Source organism: Salmo salar, chromosome 01 (assembly GCF_965601325.2).
Source record: "Salmo salar chromosome 01, fSalSal1, whole genome shotgun sequence".
Classification (NCBI taxonomy): Eukaryota; Metazoa; Chordata; class Actinopteri; order Salmoniformes; family Salmonidae; genus Salmo; species Salmo salar.
In genome coordinates, this window is record NC_138291.1 from 79,085,611 (window position 1) to 79,106,614 (window position 21,004).

The 21,004-nt window shown below is 40.3% G+C and overlaps 1 protein-coding gene across 1 annotated transcript in view; it reads left to right on the plus strand.

Moving 5' to 3' along the window:
- The first annotated feature begins 4,944 nt into the window (after positions 1 to 4,944).
- Positions 4,945 to 21,004, plus strand: part of hpse2 (heparanase 2) — a 115,866-nt gene continuing 99,806 nt past the window's right edge. The window contains exons 1-3 of the mRNA XM_082967811.1: positions 4,945 to 5,372; positions 8,212 to 8,366; positions 8,670 to 8,873. Of these exons, the coding sequence (XP_082823937.1) occupies positions 5,107 to 5,372; positions 8,212 to 8,366; positions 8,670 to 8,873 (625 nt within the window). The 5' untranslated portion in view covers positions 4,945 to 5,106. The remainder of the gene's footprint in view (positions 5,373 to 8,211; positions 8,367 to 8,669; positions 8,874 to 21,004) is intronic.

Sequence of the window (21,004 nt, forward strand, 5' to 3'; positions counted from 1 at the left end):
CATGATATGGTCATTAAGCTGATTTAAATAGCACAGTAATAACAGCAGGGTTGCATTTTAAAGCCAATAATAGGTTAAGTACTACGAGTCAATGTTTTGGGCCTGAGTCAGCAATGATTTATAATTTGCAAATGATTTATAATAAATAGCCTAACAATTATTATTTCTAAATGATTTAGAATTTTCAGGGACCAATCGCATTTAGGCATACGAACAATTAGCCTACAATTGACAATGTCTTACTTGTAGCGTCTAATTCCATTTAAAATATCATGTTTTGACATTTTGGAATCGGAGCCTACATGTTAGTGTAAGCCATAAAACGAGAAATGTAAACAGATAAGACAGTTTAGCAAAGCGCACCATTACATTGGTTTAGTAATCAGATACATAAAATAATACACAGGGACTTGGCTGCTCCTTTGTCTAGTGGTAGGCTGACTTCTCTGCCTCTGCAACTTTCACACGTCGTCAATATTCGGAAGAGCGATCGTGAACCCTGCCTTGTAAACCGTGACCCTTTCATCGCCTGTTCAAGACAGTTACAATCCTGGTAGTGGCGTGTCAATAAATAGCCTTATCCACCCTCCTTCGCCCACGCTCTCTCTCTCTGTACCTATGCTCCAAATCACATGTATGTGCCTGTCAAGGCAATGTTTTTTAAATAGATTTTATTTTGGAAGTATAATCGAAGTCAGATCCCACTGGACACAGACGTCAATTCAATTTATATTCCACGTTGGTTCAACGTAATTTCGTTGATTTAATTAGAAAATAACAAACCATATAGCCACAAAACTGAAAATAAATAATGTTATTGTAGGGTATATGACTAAATTATATAGGCCTAGTATTATTGATATTTTAAATCATGTTCAACTGATAAAGCTCAATACATTTCAACAAAATATGTTTCCAATGTAATGCATTTGCCCTAGACTAATATTGCTTCACTAACGAAATTGCTGTTACATTTTCGACCCTGTTGATTTGTTGCATTTTCCAATAGGCTACCATAAAGGCCTGTTTTATTGCGTTATAGTTCAGGGACCTCGTGTTATAACTTGGGACAAAGATAGAATATGGTTTTGAAAAAAAGACAGTTTAAATCGGATTATTATCGTTATGGGCCCGAGAAGTTAAAAGCTAACTATAGGCTAAATGCAAATCTGGACAGATTTAGATAAAATATATAGAGAGACATGTATTTAAACCAGATGTAGGCCTATCTTTAAACGCTATGCCCTACAGACTATATCCACCACCCCGTTATATAAAGCCATGTAACCACACCTAAAGGAATAATAGGGAAATGCTATTGCTTTGTTTAGCTCCGGAGATAAGACGTGTTGGTTATTCTGCCTTAGAGGTAGGCCTGTCTGTTGCACGTTTCTCTTTTTTCCCAAGTAAATGACTATTATTCGTTTATATTACAAAATGATTTGTCTATTAGGCCATGTTTTTTTGTTGTTATTATTATTGTCATATCATTATTAGTCTATTATAGTAGTATTATGGCTGTGTTCAGTTTGTTTAGATTTTTCAGAGTTGATACAATAGGTCTACATTTTTCTTCGATAAATGGAGTCGAAAAGTTATAGTCATAATATTTAACATTTAGTTATTATTTTATCAAAACCTTCCGAAAGTAGTTACTCAGTCAACGATACCCACACACACAGTTTCGATAGCTTATGCCACTTGCAAAAATAGCTTAAATTAATACGATAAAAGGTGACATGAGAAAACATTCGACATTACGGAATGTGTTGAAAGTAGCAAACGAGTGTTGGCTAGCCTACATTATTTTCTAAGTCGAAAGGAATCTGGTAGTTGGCTAATTTTCTTTGCAATGATTGGAAATATGATAAAGTCAAGTTCAACTCGAGAAATGCACGCCAATCTGTACTCTTTTGGTGGCAGGTTCCCTAATTTCACTCACAGTGAACATTCACACACAAACATCTTCTTCGAATTTTCTATCCTATGAACACAACTTTATTGTTAGTGAATTGTGATAATGTGCTAACTTATTTGTTTTCAAATCCAATTGTTTGATTTTACAATTGAGTAATTTAGCAGACGCTATTATCCAGAGCGAATTCCATCAGCAAATAGGGTTATGTGCTTAGCTCAAACGCACATCGCCAGATGTTTAACCTAGTCGGCTCGGGCATTCGAACCAGCGACCTTTCACTTACTGGCCCAATGCGCTTAATAACCACTAGGCTACCTAGTGTAGCCTATAACACAGCTCACAGCTGTACTTATCTAATGTAAAGTATTTATATTATATTTAATTTAGTTGGAATTCCTGGAAATCTTACAAACTGTAGTTTTACTGTCCCATCTATCTGAGTATCGAGTATCAGAACAATGTTTTTTTTTTAACTAAATGCATTCACAGTCTCCATATCGTTCAAAGAGTGGGCACTAAATTGCTGTCATTTTTCTCTTAATGTTCTATTTAACATTTTGGTAACAATTCATAGGGAAAAATCTAGCCTTTATGGAAATCACATGCTATGTATCCCCATCAATCCCAAACACTTTACACAATATGTCTTCGACATCTCAAAACGGACATCAAAAGACTCCAAATGACGTCTACAGTATATCTACCATAGACATGCAGTAAAAGACCGTAACTTGATGAGGGATGTTGGTCCGTTGCCATAGGACCGCTACAGCCGCAGCGGGACATATCAAAGACTCATCTCTTCTCCTGGTGGAGTGAGGGGTCAACCGAAGATCCCACTGTGATATGGAGAGAGTTATATAGGGGTTAGAGAAGGTTGGAGAGATTAATATATAGAGAGGTATGAGGTTGGAGAGGGTGAAAAGGAGACAGAGGTTTGCTCCCCGCTGTTAGACGTGCATGTTTGGAATAGATGGACAGTGTTCTGCCTTAGGACCATGAGGGGTGCGTGTCTGATTCTACCTCACATAGCAATGGACAGTTGATAAAGCTTTCTCATGAGAGATAAATAACAATAACTGGCTCGTTTGTTTGCAATACCCTGTCAGCCACAGGCTGGGTCAGGCATGTCCTGTCCATGTTCGCGTCTTCATATTTCCTTTGTTCCTTTCAGACGGGCCTCGCGCACTTTCCAGAATTAATATCGAGCTTTCCAAGAGTTGTTTGAATGGTTTAACGTTGGAGCGTAAAACATGAAGTTGGTTGCAGCGGTCACTAATTCAAATAGATAATAGAACCTCTAAACATTTTCAAACTTGTATTGATTTTGACTGTAACAGGAGGGATTACACAAATGTTTTGTGATATCTTCCCAATCGCAGTGCATCATGCACTTTCTACACAGTAGATCAAGGGGAGAATATAGTCAGCGACCTCAGACGACCAGAGTTATCAAACAGTAAGGCGGTGTGTTCACGAGACTGAGACGAGCCAGGCCGAGGTGAGGGGAAGTTGTTGGGATAACCACCATAACAACGACCCATCCCGTCGGTCAATGCCTTTCTCTACTTGCAAGTGGGACCACGCTGTGTGTAGGCCCTCTGGTCAAAGAACATCTGGAGAGAGACTTTATATAAAGCTTTTATAGGTATGTTAAATATGTTGGCTGTAGAGTTCTAAATTAGTTTTGAATATGTTTTTGGAAGCCACCAAGCAGGCTATAAGACTGAGCTAGGCTGTGTTTGTCAAAATTGGCGAAGTTCGATGCAGTCACTGGAGAAACTGTAGAAAACATATTAGCACAGATCAAACTGTGAGAAAACATTAGCCTTGTGATCGCAGCTGTTCTTAAATAGCATAGGCTACTTGTGCGTAAAATATATTTTACCGCATAGCCTAACTAGCTATTTACTCTCCTTTTCTTGTAGGCATACTTATCTAGGACCGTACACCAAGAAATGCCCTGTTCGATAACAGTGTCTAAAAACCGTTCCGTTCAAACGTATAGAAAGAACACCCATAGGCCTACTCTGATGTTCCATTTATTTACGTTGACGTTTACTTGTTTTACTAGGACTAAACGTTTTCGTTTTATGTAGGCTTACTTCAAATGTTCATGTAGCTAGTTAGGAATGTGCGTTTATTTTTTATTTTTTATGGATTGTATTGGGGTTCTTAGTTCCCCAACGAACGAAATATACATTTGTTTAAAAATGCATAATTATGTCTGTATCAAAACCATCTTGACACTGTAGACATGCATCCAACTTTCATGTATAAGAGATTTGTGTTTCACACATAATTAGCAAATATAAAACGTTCAGCCTTTTAGATGACCCTGCAATTGTAATCTAAGCAACACAAATCTTCGCTATTTCCGAGATACCAAATTCGAGTAGTTCCTTAGCCTAAATATTTCTAGAGTGTAGTTTTGAATACACGGTTTTCATAACGCTTGTTTTTAATCATTCCATTGGTTAACATGATTTGTTGGTATTGTTTTGTTCGAGAGTAACAAATACACGACATTTTCATACACAATTCATTGCATCAGACAAATTGCTTTTCAGATTTACATGAAAATGTATGTTTTGTGGCAGTCACCAGCGTGCGTAATTCTTTTTACATTGTGCATTGGAGACAACTCGCTAAGTGCGTATATTCTATATCTTAATACCTTTTGAGCCATGTGTCTATGTCAAAGTATAGACTCTTATTTTTCTAAAGGTTCCCTTTCCCAATTTTACAAGTCATAAAAATAAGAAATAATCGGACTTGTGGAGCTCTGCAATGCGGACTTGTCCTAGCATATTGATAAATAGATCGCCCTGATCATTGTTTTCTCTCCTACACCTCAGGGGTTAAGTATGAATCCTCATACCTCAGAGAAGAACCACCACTGAGTCCTGAAGAGGGGCGGTGCTGCCTCCTCTCCTCCCCCAGGCTCATGGCCCTCTTTAGCGGGGAGGCTGGCCCGGGGCGTGCGCTCCCCTCTCCAGCTCCCAAAAACACGGAGGGGCGGGGGGAGACGGACAGACAGAAAGGAGCAGATCTCTTCGCTCAAAGGAATAGGAAGAGTGCATTCAGACTACAAGGTATCGCTATAGCTTCTCTCACGTTCCCTCAAACAGCAGAGCACGGTCTTGTTTTTATGCGCAGTGTTCCATCTGTGGTGCCAAGCCAGGAAGATGCCCAATCCGGCGACATGCCCCTTCCCAGGCTCCCGGCTGTGGCTGGTATCCGTTGCTCTGATGGTGCAGTCGGTGATCTCCTCTTCTTCGACCTACCAGAGACCTGCACCCGGCGGCGGGGGGAAGAGAATGGGGTTCATGGAGAGGACGCTCATTTTGCTGGACGTCAACACCCGCAGTCCGGTTCAAGTTCTAAATGACAACTTCCTCTCTTTACAGTTGGATCCGTCGATTATAAAGGACGGGTGGCTGGACTTTCTGAGGTAGATTTCTTTCCCACCCGGTCTACTTTATCGACTTCATAGTCGTCGTTATTCTGATGTTTGGATCAAATGCATTGTTTTTGGTTTATAGGTCTCTGTTGAGCATGATCGGATTTAGTTATCTAGACGAATGGCTCTTTGACAATATTATGATATCGGGAATCATTAAACAATGTCATAAAGTCGGTTTATGCCTATTTGTGCATTGCCTTTGTTTAGGTGACATTAGAAATAGGGGTAAACTAGCCTGTATGGAAATATGGAGTGTCCTAAAGATTGTAGTGTAGCCCTAAATTCATAATTACGTCGTCGAGCTTTCCCAATTGCTGTGCATACTATTAGCCTATTTTCTAATTTCAGTTGAGACACCTTTTGACACATGCTGCGTCCCTCTCGCGTAGCATGCATGCATCAGTTTACACAGTATGTAGCCTAATTCATAAACATCTCTTTCACATAGTGGTGTTAATAATAGGTCTACATATATAATGCCACTGTCTTAGTCGTGTCAATGTTTCTGTGTTCTACACAATGCTAATATGATGAGAGAAGGGAACAAGAATGACAGGGAAAGAGGTGATATGAGCTCATAATATATAGTTAATGTTGCATGTTGGGTATGGAAGGGAATCGTTTACATTGGTAGAAGTATGCCTACATGGCGCACACGAGGCTCGCTGAAGAATTTCCGTAAACAGAGGTTTCTTATTTCCAGTGAAACATCCACTGTTATTGTTTGGGAGGAGAGAAAAGGGGTCGTGGCATTTTACAAGTTCAGTGGAGTAACAGGATTTACTACTCGATATCGACATGTTTGTAATAATGAAAAACAGTCGGAATGGCTACTCAAATATTATTGGAGCCACAGCATGTATCGCCCTGGAAGTAAACAATTTCAGCTTCCAATCAGCTTCGGCTATTGTGCAAAGTTCCCAGATGTAACTTTTACCAGTCAGTGGGGAACTTTGGTCAGGATTTTAGCAAAAATGTAATTCTGGGTTAACTAGATGAAAAGTGTTATTCCCACATGAACGCGTTCAATCATATGGATCTATATAAATTCAGTTGTTGCAATATATTCAACCTTCAGCAACTAAATGTTGTCTGCATCAATTTTGTGATAATAACAATAATAATAATAATGATACTAATCATCACAATAATATAATAATTTACCTAATGTTCATAATATTCCTAATAACAATAACACACTATGTGATCAAACAATTAACCTTTTAACAATATTGACACGTTTTTTTGCTTTACTTTGGTTCATACTTTTCACTAACTTCCTATATGTCTGTAGGCTATTCACTCACAATTTCAATGCACATTTTCTACAATGTTTTTCCAATATTTATTTTCTTAACTGTACTGATCAAGTTCATATAAACCGTTATTTGGATAAACATTTAAACCATGCCTACTGTTAACGTTGCTGATCGTCCGATCTGATAAACTAGCGCTCAAGCACACTAAGGCCATACTATAGGATAAATTCGTTTTTGTGGTAGGTCGGTGGATTTTAGAGACATAAATAGGCAATTATTATAATACAAAGTTAGATGATTTAACTACTACAATAGTCTACAATTGTCATAGAAATTGCACTTTATTCAAGTCTGCGAGAATCGGTTAAAATGATCACAACATGGCCTATATTCTGTCTACAAAAACAGCACAATATGGTAAATGCTAATCCCATAACATATAATTGAACACAACATTAAAGCTACAGTGCAATTTCCAGTAATTTCAATTAATGGGAAATATTCCCTTAATTTTGAAGAATGTGACTTGTAAATAGGCCTACTTCAAAACTGTCCTTTTGCTCCATGTTTTTGTTCAAAGGAGACTTTGTAAACAAATAATGACTAGCTTCAAATCAATGTTTAAAAAGTAGGCTAATGTTGCTCTCATGGAATGCCATTCCTTTACTACAGAAAGCATGTGCTATTGGCAGGTGATGTATTAGTTTGCTCCATTGTTTTGTTGGTGGTCCACTCTTGATGATATTCACAAATTACAGTGTGGCTTTGGTCGAAAACTATAATATTTCTGTTGCTTATTCTGTGTCCAGTCTGGTAACACAACAGTAGAGTGGAATACTTAACCCAAAACTATTTTTCTAATCCAGAGCTGTGGGAGATATTAATGCTAGCTGGCTAACAGCGGCACTGAGAGGGTCATACAAGTCCTGTTGTAATGGAAAAGCTGTCATGTCCTATAAGACCATCATGTAAATACTAGTAGGGTTCTCTAGCTTTTCTCTCAAGTGAAACCAATAAATGAGAGTGATAGTAAAAAGTGTTTTGAAAGCCCAGTCTGGAAGCTCTGACAGTAATCTGCTAACACTGTAGTATAGAACATGTTTTTATTATTCTGGGCATACTAGTCTCACCATCATAAAATGTTTCCCTGTGACATCTAAAAAACACTTAAACCTACTCTCTGTATGAATTAAATGGGCTCCAAGTCTAGTTTCCTTTTGTTGAATCTGAATGCACAGGGCTATCAAGAAATATCACATTTAACTAAAGCTGTCATTGTTTTATTACTTGAGTTTTTTGTCTTGTGAAAGTAGTGCTCAGCCTCTGTTGAGTAGCCTATGTCACTAGTGCTGGATACTGCAATAACATACTCACTAAAGGAATTCTTTTCAAAATAACGTCAGTCATTTCTTCACAGAGTTGTGTATGTGCATACATAATCTGAAATTAATGATAGTCATGTTGGGTTTTTTATGCAACTTGTTTTGACACAGAGCCTAATTGATTAAAAAAGATTTCAGATGTATTTGTGCACCGTATTCTTATCAGATCTCTGTCTCCATGTATAGTTCCAAGCGTTTGGTAACCCTAGCCCGAGGTCTGTCCCCAGCCTATCTGAGGTTCGGAGGAAAGAGAACTGACTTTCTCCAGTTCCACAACTTGAAGAACCTTGCCAAGTTCAGAGGCCCCGGCCCAGATTACTACCTAAAAAACTATGAAGATGGTGAGTTAGACATTATGGATTTGATTATTCATTTACACAAATGTTGAACACACATTTTGTATATTTATTTATTGTGTTGTTATCCCAATTTGATTATAAATGTATTGAGATGTTTAAATGTACTTTAGGTACAGTTGAAATCGTCTAGGTCCATGATCATTGGTAGGCCCATAGTCTTATTCTGTAGCATTCAAGTGGAATTCAAACAAGATTTATTAGCAAGAAAGGAACAATCCAATGTTGCCAGAAGTGGTACGCAATGAAACTACATGACCCGTTCTTGGTCTCTGTGTTAACGCTCAGACATAGTGCGTAGTGACATCGCCCTGGACAAGCAGAGGGGCTGTAAGCTGGCCAACCACCCTGACATGATGCTGGAGCTGCAGAGAGAGAAGGCAGCTCAGATGCAGCTTGTCCTCCTCAAGGAACAGCTCTCCAACCTCTACAGCAACATCACAATAACAGGTAGGAGATCACACACACACACACACACACACACACACCAACGCACACACACACACGCACACGCACACGCACACGCACACACACACACCAACGCACACACACACACACACACACACACACACACACACACACACACACACACACACACACACACACACACACACACACACACACACACACACACACACACACACACACACACACACACACACACACACACACACACACACACACACACACACAAACTCTCTGTTTGGTTACTCAATCTTGCCAGAGCACAGTGATGTAAATCATCACCCCTCAGATTTACTAATGTAATTTGTAGAGAAGGGATGGAGGAATGGAGGGAAAGAAGGGATTGAGGGAGGAATGTAGAGGAAGCGAGGAGGCAGAGAGTACTGGCATTTCTGAATGAAAGGTTAAACTGAACCTGACTGGAGGGGCAGCTGGACTGTGTGTGTATGTTTGTGTGTGCGTGCGTGTATGTGTGACTTGCTGAGTCCCAGTGACTATCCCTGGCTTCCCAGGGTGGTAACTGAGAACCGTAAGGGTTTGGTTAGCAGTAGGCTGTGTCAGGTTGTCTTTATGTTACAGTATTTTGCTTGGTATTTATTAGAAATTATGTGGTAGCAATTAATACTTTGTAGTACTTAAATACCAGTTCTGGTACCAAATGGCATGTAATAATATGATGTAATGATAATGTAATGATGGTTAATTTAAAACATATAGATGCAGTTGTAATAGTTTGGTCATTGTTCTGTAATTACAATTTTACTGCTATAATTTCCAGTAAAATACAGAGTAAACAGCAGTCTATCAAAACAAACCGTAACCCCAGAGTTTCTAACTTTTAAAATGTGTGGATCATATCAACTTACAAAGTTGAAGAGAGGAGAGATGAGGATGGAGTTTCAGTCATCGGAGCTACAATGGCAGCTACAGCTGCTTGTGATTTATTAGAAGAACAAAATGACTGTGTTTGTGTTTGTATGTGTGTGTGTGTGTGTGTGTGTGTGTGTGTGTGTGTGTGTGTGTGTGTGTGTGTGTGTGTGTGTGTGTGTGTGTGTGTGTGTGTGTGTGTGTGTGTGTGTGTGTGTGTGTGTAAAACCTCCCATGTTAGAAATGCCTGTTCTAGATCTGTCTTGAGCAACACGCACTGCAACTAAGGAGATGTTCATATGAAGAAATAACATGAACACTGAGGGATTATTCCCCAAATATTTATGCCTACAGAACTGATGCCATGACAGATCATTCCACCAGCTTCACTCAAGACTTCAGTGATATTAATGTGTATCTAATAAATCTTCATATTATCCCAAGGGAATCTGCTAGAATTTGTCTTTTGTCGAATACATTGTTCATTAATGCACAGGAGAGTGGTGCATTATTCCGTTTTTAATGTACTGTAGTATATAAGGTATTTCAGACACATTTGTACATTGATAGATTTTCATTGACGGGGTTACTGTATGTGTGTGTGTGTGAGTGTGTGTGTGAACTGTATGTAAGTCTGCGTATCATCAGCTGTGTGATTTCAACGGGCCTCTGGTGCACTAGTCAAAACATGGCCTGACTGCGCCTATCTTCTAGCACTGAAGAGACACATTGAGGAGAACCATTTGTTCATGTTTAGGTGCAGAGGAGTTTCAGTTCACAAGTTCAGGAGTCACACTGTGTATCACCCTGTACTTTCTCTGTTGTAGTCTGGTATCTTATCATGAGATAGTTCTATGATATGAACTATCAATATATTCTGGTGCATGTCCACCTCAAGGCTTCGAAGTTGTATTTGCTGTTCTCCCCTGTCACCCTACACTTAGTCTGGGGAGGGATTAGGTCCCAGGGTTTTTCTTTGTTATGGGGTCCTAAGGACCCTTGTTAAAGTCAATGGCATCATGAACTTTACCCAGTACCAGGACATTTAAGCCAAAACCTGGATGCCTCTGCCAGGAGTTTGAAACTTGGCCGCAAGGGTATCTTCCAGCAAGACAATAAACCCAAGCACCCATAAAAATCCACAAAGAAATATTTAATAGACCACAAAATCAAAAGTTTACAATGGCCATCTCAGTGTCCGGAGTTGAACCCCATTGAAAACCTCTGGTTTGAATTTAAGAGGACAGTCCATAAGCGCAGACAAAGGATATCAAGGATCTGGAAAGATTCTTTATGGAGGCATGGTCTAATCCCTCCCAATGTGTTCTCCAATCTCATAAAACAGTTTAGAAAAAGGCTCAGTGTCATTATCCTCACAAGGGGAGGGTGCTGGAGTATAAAAAGAAATAAAATAAGTATATTACCCCCTTTTTCGTGATATCCAATTACGATCTTGTCTCATCGCTGCAACTCCCCAACATAGGTTGAGTCATGTGTCCTCCGAAACATGACCCATCTAACCGCTCTTCTTAACACCCACCTGCTTAACCTGGAAGCCAGCCGCACCAATGTGTCAGAGGAAACACAGTTCAACTGACGATGTAGTCAGCCTGCAGGCGCCCAGCCCACCACAAGGACTCGCTAAAGCGCGATCAGCCATGTAAAGCCCCCCTTGCCAAACCCTCCCCTAACCTGGATGGTTCTGGGCCAATTGCACGCCACCCTATGAACCCAGGTCTGTAGTGATGCCTCAAGCACTGCGATGCAGTGCCTTAGACAGCTGCACCACTCAGGAGGCCTGGGTACTGGAGTATTGAAATCAGGGGACCCAATCATTTTGACCCCTATCTTTTTTAGATTTTTAAAAATTATTGCTCATAAACAAAATCTCTTTCGCTGAGCAGTTATATTAGTATAAAATATATAAAAATATATATTTTTAAGCATATATTATAGCTCAGTATTTGTATAATTTATTTGTACAGGTTTTGTTGCTCATCTTTATTTAGGGATCCAATAATTCTGGACCCCACTATATATCTATGTTAAAGAAGTCCTCTTCTGTCTAGCCTGTGTGTGCTGAGATGTGGCTTACGGTACATTGTGATTTTTGGAGAATGCTGTTTAAAGGTCAAGTGCAGTCAAAAGCATGTTTTCCCTGTGTTTATATATTTCCACACTATGAGGTTGGAATAATACTGTGAAATTGTGCAAATTATCATAATACCCTTTTAATGTAAGAGCTGTTTGAAAAGACCCCCTGAAATTTCAACCTGTTTTGGTAAGATGGAGTTTTGGCCTTCCAAACCTCTCAGCCAATAACAGCTAATTTTCAGTTTTCCCCTTCCCAGTCAGTCCTATCAAAGTTCTTGCTTGAGAAATTGCTCTTGCTAAGAAGCTATTTTGTTTATTTTTTACCATTTTAATTGAAAACAATCACAGTAAAGTAGTTAATTGTTACCCAGAAATGATTTGATATTGAGATAAATACGTCTGCATTGGTCCTTTAAGTGGGGCAGCAGGTAGCCTAGTGGTTAGAGTGTTGGACTTGTAACTGAACGGTTGCAATATCAAATCCCTGAGCCGACAAGGTAAAAATCTGTCGTTCTGCCCCTGAACAAGTCAGTTAAACCACTGTTCCTAGGCCGTCATTAAAAATAAGAATTTGTTCTTAACTGACTTGCCTAGTTAAATAAAGGTTAAAAAAAAGTGAGACCTGTAGTGTTCCAAGTTAATTACTGTATGAATGGACAAAGCCATTGATCATGTGACACCATTCATGCCTATGTGATGACTTGATAGGGCATTTGAAGACCAGGAAGTTGGTTAGTTGGTTAGATTGACACTGGTGAGTCAATCAAAATACTATGTTGTACTTTCACATCTGTGGTGAAAGGTGGCAGAGCTAGAGTGGTGTTTGTCAGACTATGAGACATTCCAAAAATTGTTCTTCTCACAAAAACGTCTGAATGGTTTGACCTCTCTGTGAATCTCATGAGCACGGTGGTGCTCTCTGTTTTGCTCTACGGCCCCCACAAGTGTCACGGGCAGTGGCGGTTGTAGCTTGTATGGTTCCCTGGGCGAACACCCCCTTCAACACAAATAAATAATCATAACAATTAAATATAAAAATATATGCTATAAAAATATATATAAGAAGTAACAAAGACCAAATAGAAACAAATATGTGTTGATTTGGCACTCAAGCATCAATACATTACCCATCCCCCAACACTATCAATCAAGAGTCAAGACTAAACCAATTCACCTTGGTGGTGTGCAGACTGGTTTTATATTATTCTTAATAATTTTGCACAAACCAGAAAAAAATGCAACAATATGTCTGTGAAACTATATTTTCACAGTATTATGAATGAATTGTGGTTTATTTGATAGCATTTCATAGTGTGACTGATTTTACTAATTGCAATAGTACTGTACAAAGTTAGAGGTGTGCTATTTGATAGATTCTCTGCTCCCTCTACCTCGGGCTTCCAGTGGGAAGACCTCAGGTCAACCTACCCCCGCTCCCCTCCTCATCTCATACTTCTGAGTGGGAGACCTTCCCAGGCAGTAGCCTGCCTAGCTCACAAACTAGAATCAGGGCGCCAACTCCGACAAGGTTAATTGACCCACAGTCCCACACAGTGACATGATATCATGTCACCGTGTGGTGACAAAATGCCGCACTAGGCGGCTGTCCATGTTGCCTATACCTAAATCCGCCACTGGTCACGGGACTCGTTGTTAAAGTAACCAGTACCGGTTTACATTTTTTTTATGGAAGTATGAAGGTAGTTTTGTGTAGTTTTGTGCCTACCCCCAAAAAGGGGTTAAATATGTGTAAAAAAAAATACAAATATTCCTGAGCTTTCTTATATCTCCTAGATATAGGACAGACACTTTAAAACCTTATTTCTTATGATTATTGTTCCACTCTTTTTTGCCATTTTGAATGTGTTATTCAATGCATTTCTTCTGGGCTACAGTAGTAAAGGCCAAATTCGATATTTTATCAAATAAATGTTTTATATATATATTTTTTATTTTTATTTTTTAATTTTTTTTATACTTAAAATGGTCCTAAAATTCAAAATTAAATAGCTAAATAGTCCATCATATGACCATCTTAAAACAATTCCATATGTCAGCTTAGAACCCTCATGGTTAGCCTGTCAGTGTAGTGTTTTATTGGGAAGGGTAACAAGGGAGGTGTTTAAACAAGGTCTGGTAATAATCAGCCTAACCCTTAAGTGTGTGTGTGTGTGTGTGTAGGCAGGTGGCGGGCTTAAAGTCCCTTTAACAGCCCCTTCATCCTTTTCCACTCTACAGTCTGACCTCTTACATAGGCTTGTTAGAGCTATCAGTAATGGCACTGCACACGCACAGACACGCACACACACAGCCCCCTGCGCTGTGAAAACATACCAGCTCAGACAAGACGAGGTCAAGGTCACCCCTCATCTCCCCCTTACTCCCCCTGGTCTGCCCCTTAGTTTCTCCTGGCAGTAAACCAAGACCTAACTGCCTCAGACAGAACAGACCCTCTCATCTCACCCCTAACCTCCTGTCTCATCCTTCCCCCTTGAAGCTCATTCCCCTACTCTCAGCCACTTTTATGTCCTAGCTTTCATTTAATTTTTATCTCTACCTCAGTTAGTCTCTCTCTCTCTCTCTCTCTCTCTCTCTCTCTCTCTCTCTCTCTCTCTCTCTCTCTCTCTCCTCTCTCTAGTAAAATAAATAAAACATGTTGTGCCACGTACACCAGAGAGGTGCAGTGAAATATGTTGTTTTGCAGGGTCAGCCGTAGTAGTACAGCGCCCCTGGAGCAAATGTGGGTTAAGTGCCTTGCTCAAGGGCAAATCGACAGATTTTTCACCTTGTCAACTCAGGTATTCAAACCAGCGACCTTTTGCTTACTTGTCCAACGCTCTAACCACTTGTCACCCCAAAAAAAGACCATGATCCTGCATGCATAACATCACCTCAGTGGCTTGCGATTTGACTCTCCCTCCCATGTTTAAAACCTCTTAAGTTTTTTTCAATTTTCGCCTAAAATGACATACACAAATCTAACTGCCTGTAGCTCAGGACCCGAAGCAAGGATATGCATCTTCTTGATACCATTTGAAAGGAAACACTTTTCAGTTTGTGGAAATGTGAAATGAATGTAGGAGAATATAACACATTAGATCTGGTAAAAGATAATACAAAGAATAAAACATTCTTTTTTTGTACCATCATCATTGAAATGCAAGAGTAAGGCCATAATCTATTATTCCAGACCAGGTGCAATTTAGATTTTGGCCACTAGATGGCAGCAGTGTATGTGCAACGTTTTAGACTGATTCAATGAACCATTGCATATTTGTTCAAAATGTTGTATCAGGACTGCCCAAATGTGCCTAATTGGTTTATTAATAAAGATCATAATTGTGCACTCTCCTCAAACAATAGCATGGTATTCTTTCAGTGTAATAGCTACTGTAAATTGGACAGTGCAGTTAGATTAACAAGAATTTCAGCTTTCTGCCCGTATCAGATATGTCTATATCCTGGGAATTGTTTTTGTTACTTACAACCTCCTGCTAATCACATTAGCCTACGTTAGCTCAACCATCCCACGGGGGAGGGGGGGGGGGGGGGGGGCATCGATCACGTAGGGGTTAAGACCTTTCTCTCCTGTTGGGAGACATGCAATTGAGTATCTATACCCCTCAAACTCAACTCTGGACCTCAAAGCCAGTTCCACTGTATTTTTTTCATTGTTCCCCTCTAATTAGGGACTGATTTAGACCAGGGACACCAGGTTTGGACACTCCGGATCTCGTATGGTAAGAGTTGAATACCCCTGATCTAGACCCTCATGGAATAGATTTATCATCTACTCACTGCATTTAATTTCTTCTGCCCTCTGTGTAGTTTCTCTTTTCTCTGCTTTGTCTTTATTCTCCCTCTCTTCCTCCCTCTCCTGAATCCTGTTCATCCTCCCCTGTTCATTTTACCTTCTTGGCCTGTTTAGTTGTTACTGGCCTCTGATGATGCTTGGAATTCTCTAGTAATAGTAATAATCTCTAGTAATCTGCACCCCCCCTCTCTCCCCCCCTCTCTCTCTCCTTCTGTGACGACAAATAGCAGGACATTTGAGAGTAGTTTGGGGGCGTGCTCCGTTCCTCCCCAGTGCAGAGGAACGTCGGCGGGTGAATTCAGATGGAACCCTTGGAAAGATGATACCCAAAATTATTATTTTCGGATATAAAGAATACGCTGTATCAACAAAAAACGGGTTGCAACTTACAATACATGCGGGTAGAAAATGACAGACGGAGGCGCAACAACTTCCAACTTTGTTCGACATTTGAAGCTGCACAAAGAACGGTAATTTGTGGCTAATATAGCCGACAGCTATATAATTTATAACTTTGCTAGTGTAGCATGTAGGCTAACGTCACGTTAAATCAATGAGCCTCCACACAGTGCGGGAATGTGATCATTGCACCCAAGATTGAGCTACAACTGGCTAGGCAGCCTCCTGTGTGTTACGGTTGGGCGATTGTGTACAAGCCTACATCGCCCGATTGTGCCCCATAGCGATCCTCGATAGTCAAGGGGGGGGGGGGGGGTCTTTCTCATGGCTACCCATGTATTTCCATGTAAATATTAAGTTTATTTGGAAAGTAATAAATATATATTTAAAAGCATTCATGATTTGCATGAATGTAATATACTAACTATTACTCTGGTTAAGAATATGAAATGGTATTACATTTGGTGAAGAGCACATTATGACTTGTTTAGGACTCGAAACTCCAAGTTTAGGTCTTGAGACTTGCTGGTCTTGACTCGGACTTGCCTGTCTTGACTTGGGACTTGAGTGCTAAGACTTGAGACTTACTTGTGACTTGTAAAACAATGACTTGGTCCCACCTCTGCAGTAAAGTATTGTAAAGAACAATGCATTATGGGAGTTCAGTGCACTGTTAGCAATTTCTGAAATTTTACAATCTGATTTTACAATAAATGTTTTGCTGGTTGAGTTGCCATGTCCTCTTGGTTTGTTTTGCCCTTTAGTCACTGCCAATTTGGAAGCCTTTGTTAAGGCCTCTAGGAGTGCAAGTGATACAAAACACCAAATATCCATCAATATGCTGTAATATATAATTACAGTACCTAGTAGCAAAACGTCTCTCACAAATCCCATGTAATTACATTAAAATACTGTTAAATACAAACCTCATCTCCCCTCAATGATTCAATCATTTATTACAATTACAGTAGAATTAACTTTTTTACAGTCATGTAATTATAAATAAATTGACTGGCATATGTGCTGCCAGTAATTTACTGTACAAATTACAGGAATTTCTTTACAGAGAGTCCTCCTTGCTTTCTCTCCAGATGCTCCCTTAGTCGGTCCTTTCCTCTTGGGTTGCGGTGACCTTTTGCCATGCTCAGTGTTGTCCTAGCTGTCTATATTTTGACGCCACTTAGTAACGTGCAGTCAAAATATAGACAGCTAGGAGACTGACTAACTATTTTTAGTTGACACCTTTGGTTTCAGACGCTTAAACCTGTGACCCTGAAGCAGCTTAAGTTCCAAGGCTATGTCCGCTTCCATGTCTTAGTATTGAGTAAGGTCAATATTGGTGTAAAATAATTATGGTGGGATAGTGTTTCTAAAGTCTTGTTTCTGTAGGGAAAGAGAGATTTTTTGGCAACTCGTCATGTGTGTATTTTTGGACAGCTTCCCATCACATACTGCAGAGGTGATGGATGGATATGGTCGAACATGCAAGCGTGAGTGAAAAGCAAACATACCGAGTGCATCTGGTGTGTGTGTATGTGTGTGTGTGTGACACAGATGTTAATATCTGTCTTGTACGCTATATACAGTGCATTTGGAAAGTATTCAGACCCTTTAACTTTTTCCACATTTGTTTACGTTACAGCCTTATTCTAAAATGTATAAAATAATTTTTTCTCCTCATTAATTTACACACAATACCCCATAATGACAAAGCTAAAACAGGTTTTTAGAAATGTTTGCAAGTTGAATATTTTTTTTTAACAGAAATACCTTATTTGCATAAGTATTCATAGACCCTTTGCTATGAGACTCGAAATTGAGCTCAGGTGCATCCTGTTACCATTGATTAACCTTGAGATGTTTCTACAACTTGATTGGAGTCCACTTGTGGTAAATTCAATAGATTGGACATGATTTGGAAAGGCCTTTCTATATAAAGTCCCACAGTTGAAAGTGCATGTCAGAGCAAAAACTTAGCAATGAGGTTGAAGAACTGTCCATAGAGCTCTGAGATAGGATTGTTTCAAGGCACAGATCTGGGGAAGGGTACCAAAAACTGTCTGCTGCATTGAAGGTCCCCAAGAACAAAGTGGCCTCCATCATTCTTAAATGGAAGAAGTTTGGAACCACCAAGACTCTTCCTAGAGCTGAGCAATCTGGGGAGAAGGGCCTTGGTCAGGAAGGTGACCAAAAACCTGATAGTCACTCTGACAGAGTTCTAGAGTTCCTCTGTGGAGATGGGAGAACCTTCCAGAAGGACAACCATCTCTGCAGCACTCCACCAATCAGGCCTTTATGGTAGAGTGGCCAGACGGAAGCCACTCCTAAGTAAAAGGCACATGACAGCCTGCTTGGAGTTTGCCAAAATGCCCCTAAACGACTCTCAGACCATCAGAAACAAGATTCTCTGGTCTGATGAAACCAAGATTGAACTCTTTGGCCTGAATGCCAAGTGTTATGTCTGGAAGAAACCTGGCACCATCACTAGGGTGAAGCATGGTAGCCCAGTCGATCAGAGGATTGTGCCTTTGGAGCCATGAAAACCCCAAAACCATGGGCGCTTGAGGTGATTCAATGAGCAGGAACTGCATAGACTCATTGTGATTACCTGACACTCTCAGTTTAATGGGAAATGTAGTGTGGGTGAGTCTGACAATAAATCAAATGAAGTCAAATGTTATTTGTCACATGCGCCGAATTCAACAGGACCTTACAGTGACTTACAAGCCCTTAACCAACAATGCTTTAAGTTAAGAAAAAAACCTGTTAAGTAAAAACTAGATAAGTAAAAAACGAAAAATAGAAAATAAAAGTAACAAATAATTAAACAGCAGCAGTAAAATAACAAGCGAGGCTATGTACAGGAGGTACCGGTTCAGAGTCAATGTGCGGGAGCACCGGTTAGTTGAGATAATATGTACATGTAGGTAGAGTTAAAGTGACTATGTGTAGATTATAGTAGCAACGTAAAAGAGAGGTCTGGGTAGCCCTTTGATTAGCTGTTCAGGAGTCTAATGGCTTGGGGTAGAAGCTGTTAAGAAGCCTTTTGGACCTCAACTTGGCGCTCTGGTACTGCTTGCCCTGCGGTAGCAGAGAGATCAGTCTATGACTAGGGTGGCTGGAGTCTTTGACCATTTTTGGGGCCTTCCTCTGAGGTCCTGGATGGCAGGAAGCTTGGCCCCAGGGATGTACTGGGCCGTACACACTTCCCTTTGTAGTGCCGAGCAGTTGCCATACCAGGCAGTGATGCAACCAGTCAGGATGCTCTCGATGGTGCAGCTGTAGAACCTTTTGAGGGTCTGAGGATACATGCCAAATCTTTTCAGTCTCCTGAGCGGGAATAGGTTCTGTCGTGCCCTCTTCACGACTGTCTTGATGTGTTTGGCCCATGATAGTTTATTGGTGATGTGGACACCAAGGAACATGAAGCTCTCAACCTGTTCCACTACAGCCCCGTCGATGAGAATGGGGGTGTGCTTGGTCCTCCTTTTCCTGTAGTCCACAATCATCTCCTTTGTCTTGATCACGTTGAGGGAGAGATTGTTGTTCTGGCACCACACGACCAGGTCTCTGACTTCCTCCCTATAGGCTGTCTTATCGTTGTCAGTGATCAGGCCTACTGCTATTGTGTTATTGGCAAACTTAATGATGGTGTTGGAATCATGCCTGGCTGTGCAGCCATGAGTAAACAGGGAGTACAGGAGGGGACTGAGCATGCACCCTTGAGGGGCCCCCGTGTTGAGGATTAGTGTGGCGGATGTGTTGTTCCCTACCCTTACCACCTGGGGGCGGCCCGTCAGCAAGTCCAGGATCCAGTTCCAGAGGGAGGTGTTAAGTCCCAGGGTCCTTAGCCTCTTACATCTAGATGTTCCGCTAGCGGAACACCTGCTCCAATATCCAATGATAGGCGTGGCGCGAATTACAAATTCCTCAAAAATACAAAAACTTCAATTTTTCAAACATATGACTATTTTACAGCATTTTAAAGACAAGACTCTCCTTTATCTAACCCCACTGTCCGATTTCAAAAAGGCTTTACAGCGAAAGCAAAACATTAGATTATGTCAGCAGAGTACCCAGCCAGAAATAATCAGACACCCATTTTCAAGCTAGCATATAATGTCACAAAAAACAAAACCACAGCTAAATGCAGCACTAACCTTTGATGATCTTCATCAGATGACACACCTAGGACATTATGTTATACAATACATGCATGTTTTGTTCAATCAAGTTCATATTTATATCAAAAACCAGCTTTTTACATTAGCATGTGACGTTCAGAACTAGCATACCCCCCACAAACCTCCGGTGAATTTACTAAATTACTCACGATAAACGTTCACAAAAAACATAACAATTATTTTAAGAATTATAGATACAGAACTCCTTTGTGCAATCGACGTGTCAGATTTTAAAATAGCTTTTCGGTGAAAGCACATTTTGCAATATTCTCAGTAGATAGCCCAGCCATCACGGCTAGCTATTTAGACACCCACCAAGTTTAGCCCTGACCAAACTCCGATTTACTATTAGAAAAGTTTGATTACCTTTGGTGTTCTTCGTCAGAATGCACTCCCAGGTCTGCTACTTCAATAACAAATGTTGGTTTAGTTCAAAATAATCCATAGTTATATCCAAATGGCGGCGTTTTGTTCGTGCGTTCAAGACACTATCCGAAGTGTAAATAAGGGTCACACGCACGACGCATTTCGTGACAAAAAAATTCTAAATATTCCATTACCGTACTTCGAAGCATGTCAACCGCTGTTTAAAATCAATTTTTATGCCATTTTTCTCGTAAAAAAGCGATGATATTCCGACCGGGAAAGCGTGTTTACGTACAAAAGAGAGAGAAAATAAAAGCATGGGATCCCCTCGTGCACGAGCCTGAGTCTCATAGTACTGTGACCGGCCACTATCCAAACGCGCTAATGTGTTTCAGCCAGGGGCTGCCTCGATATCATTCAGCTTTTTGCCGCCT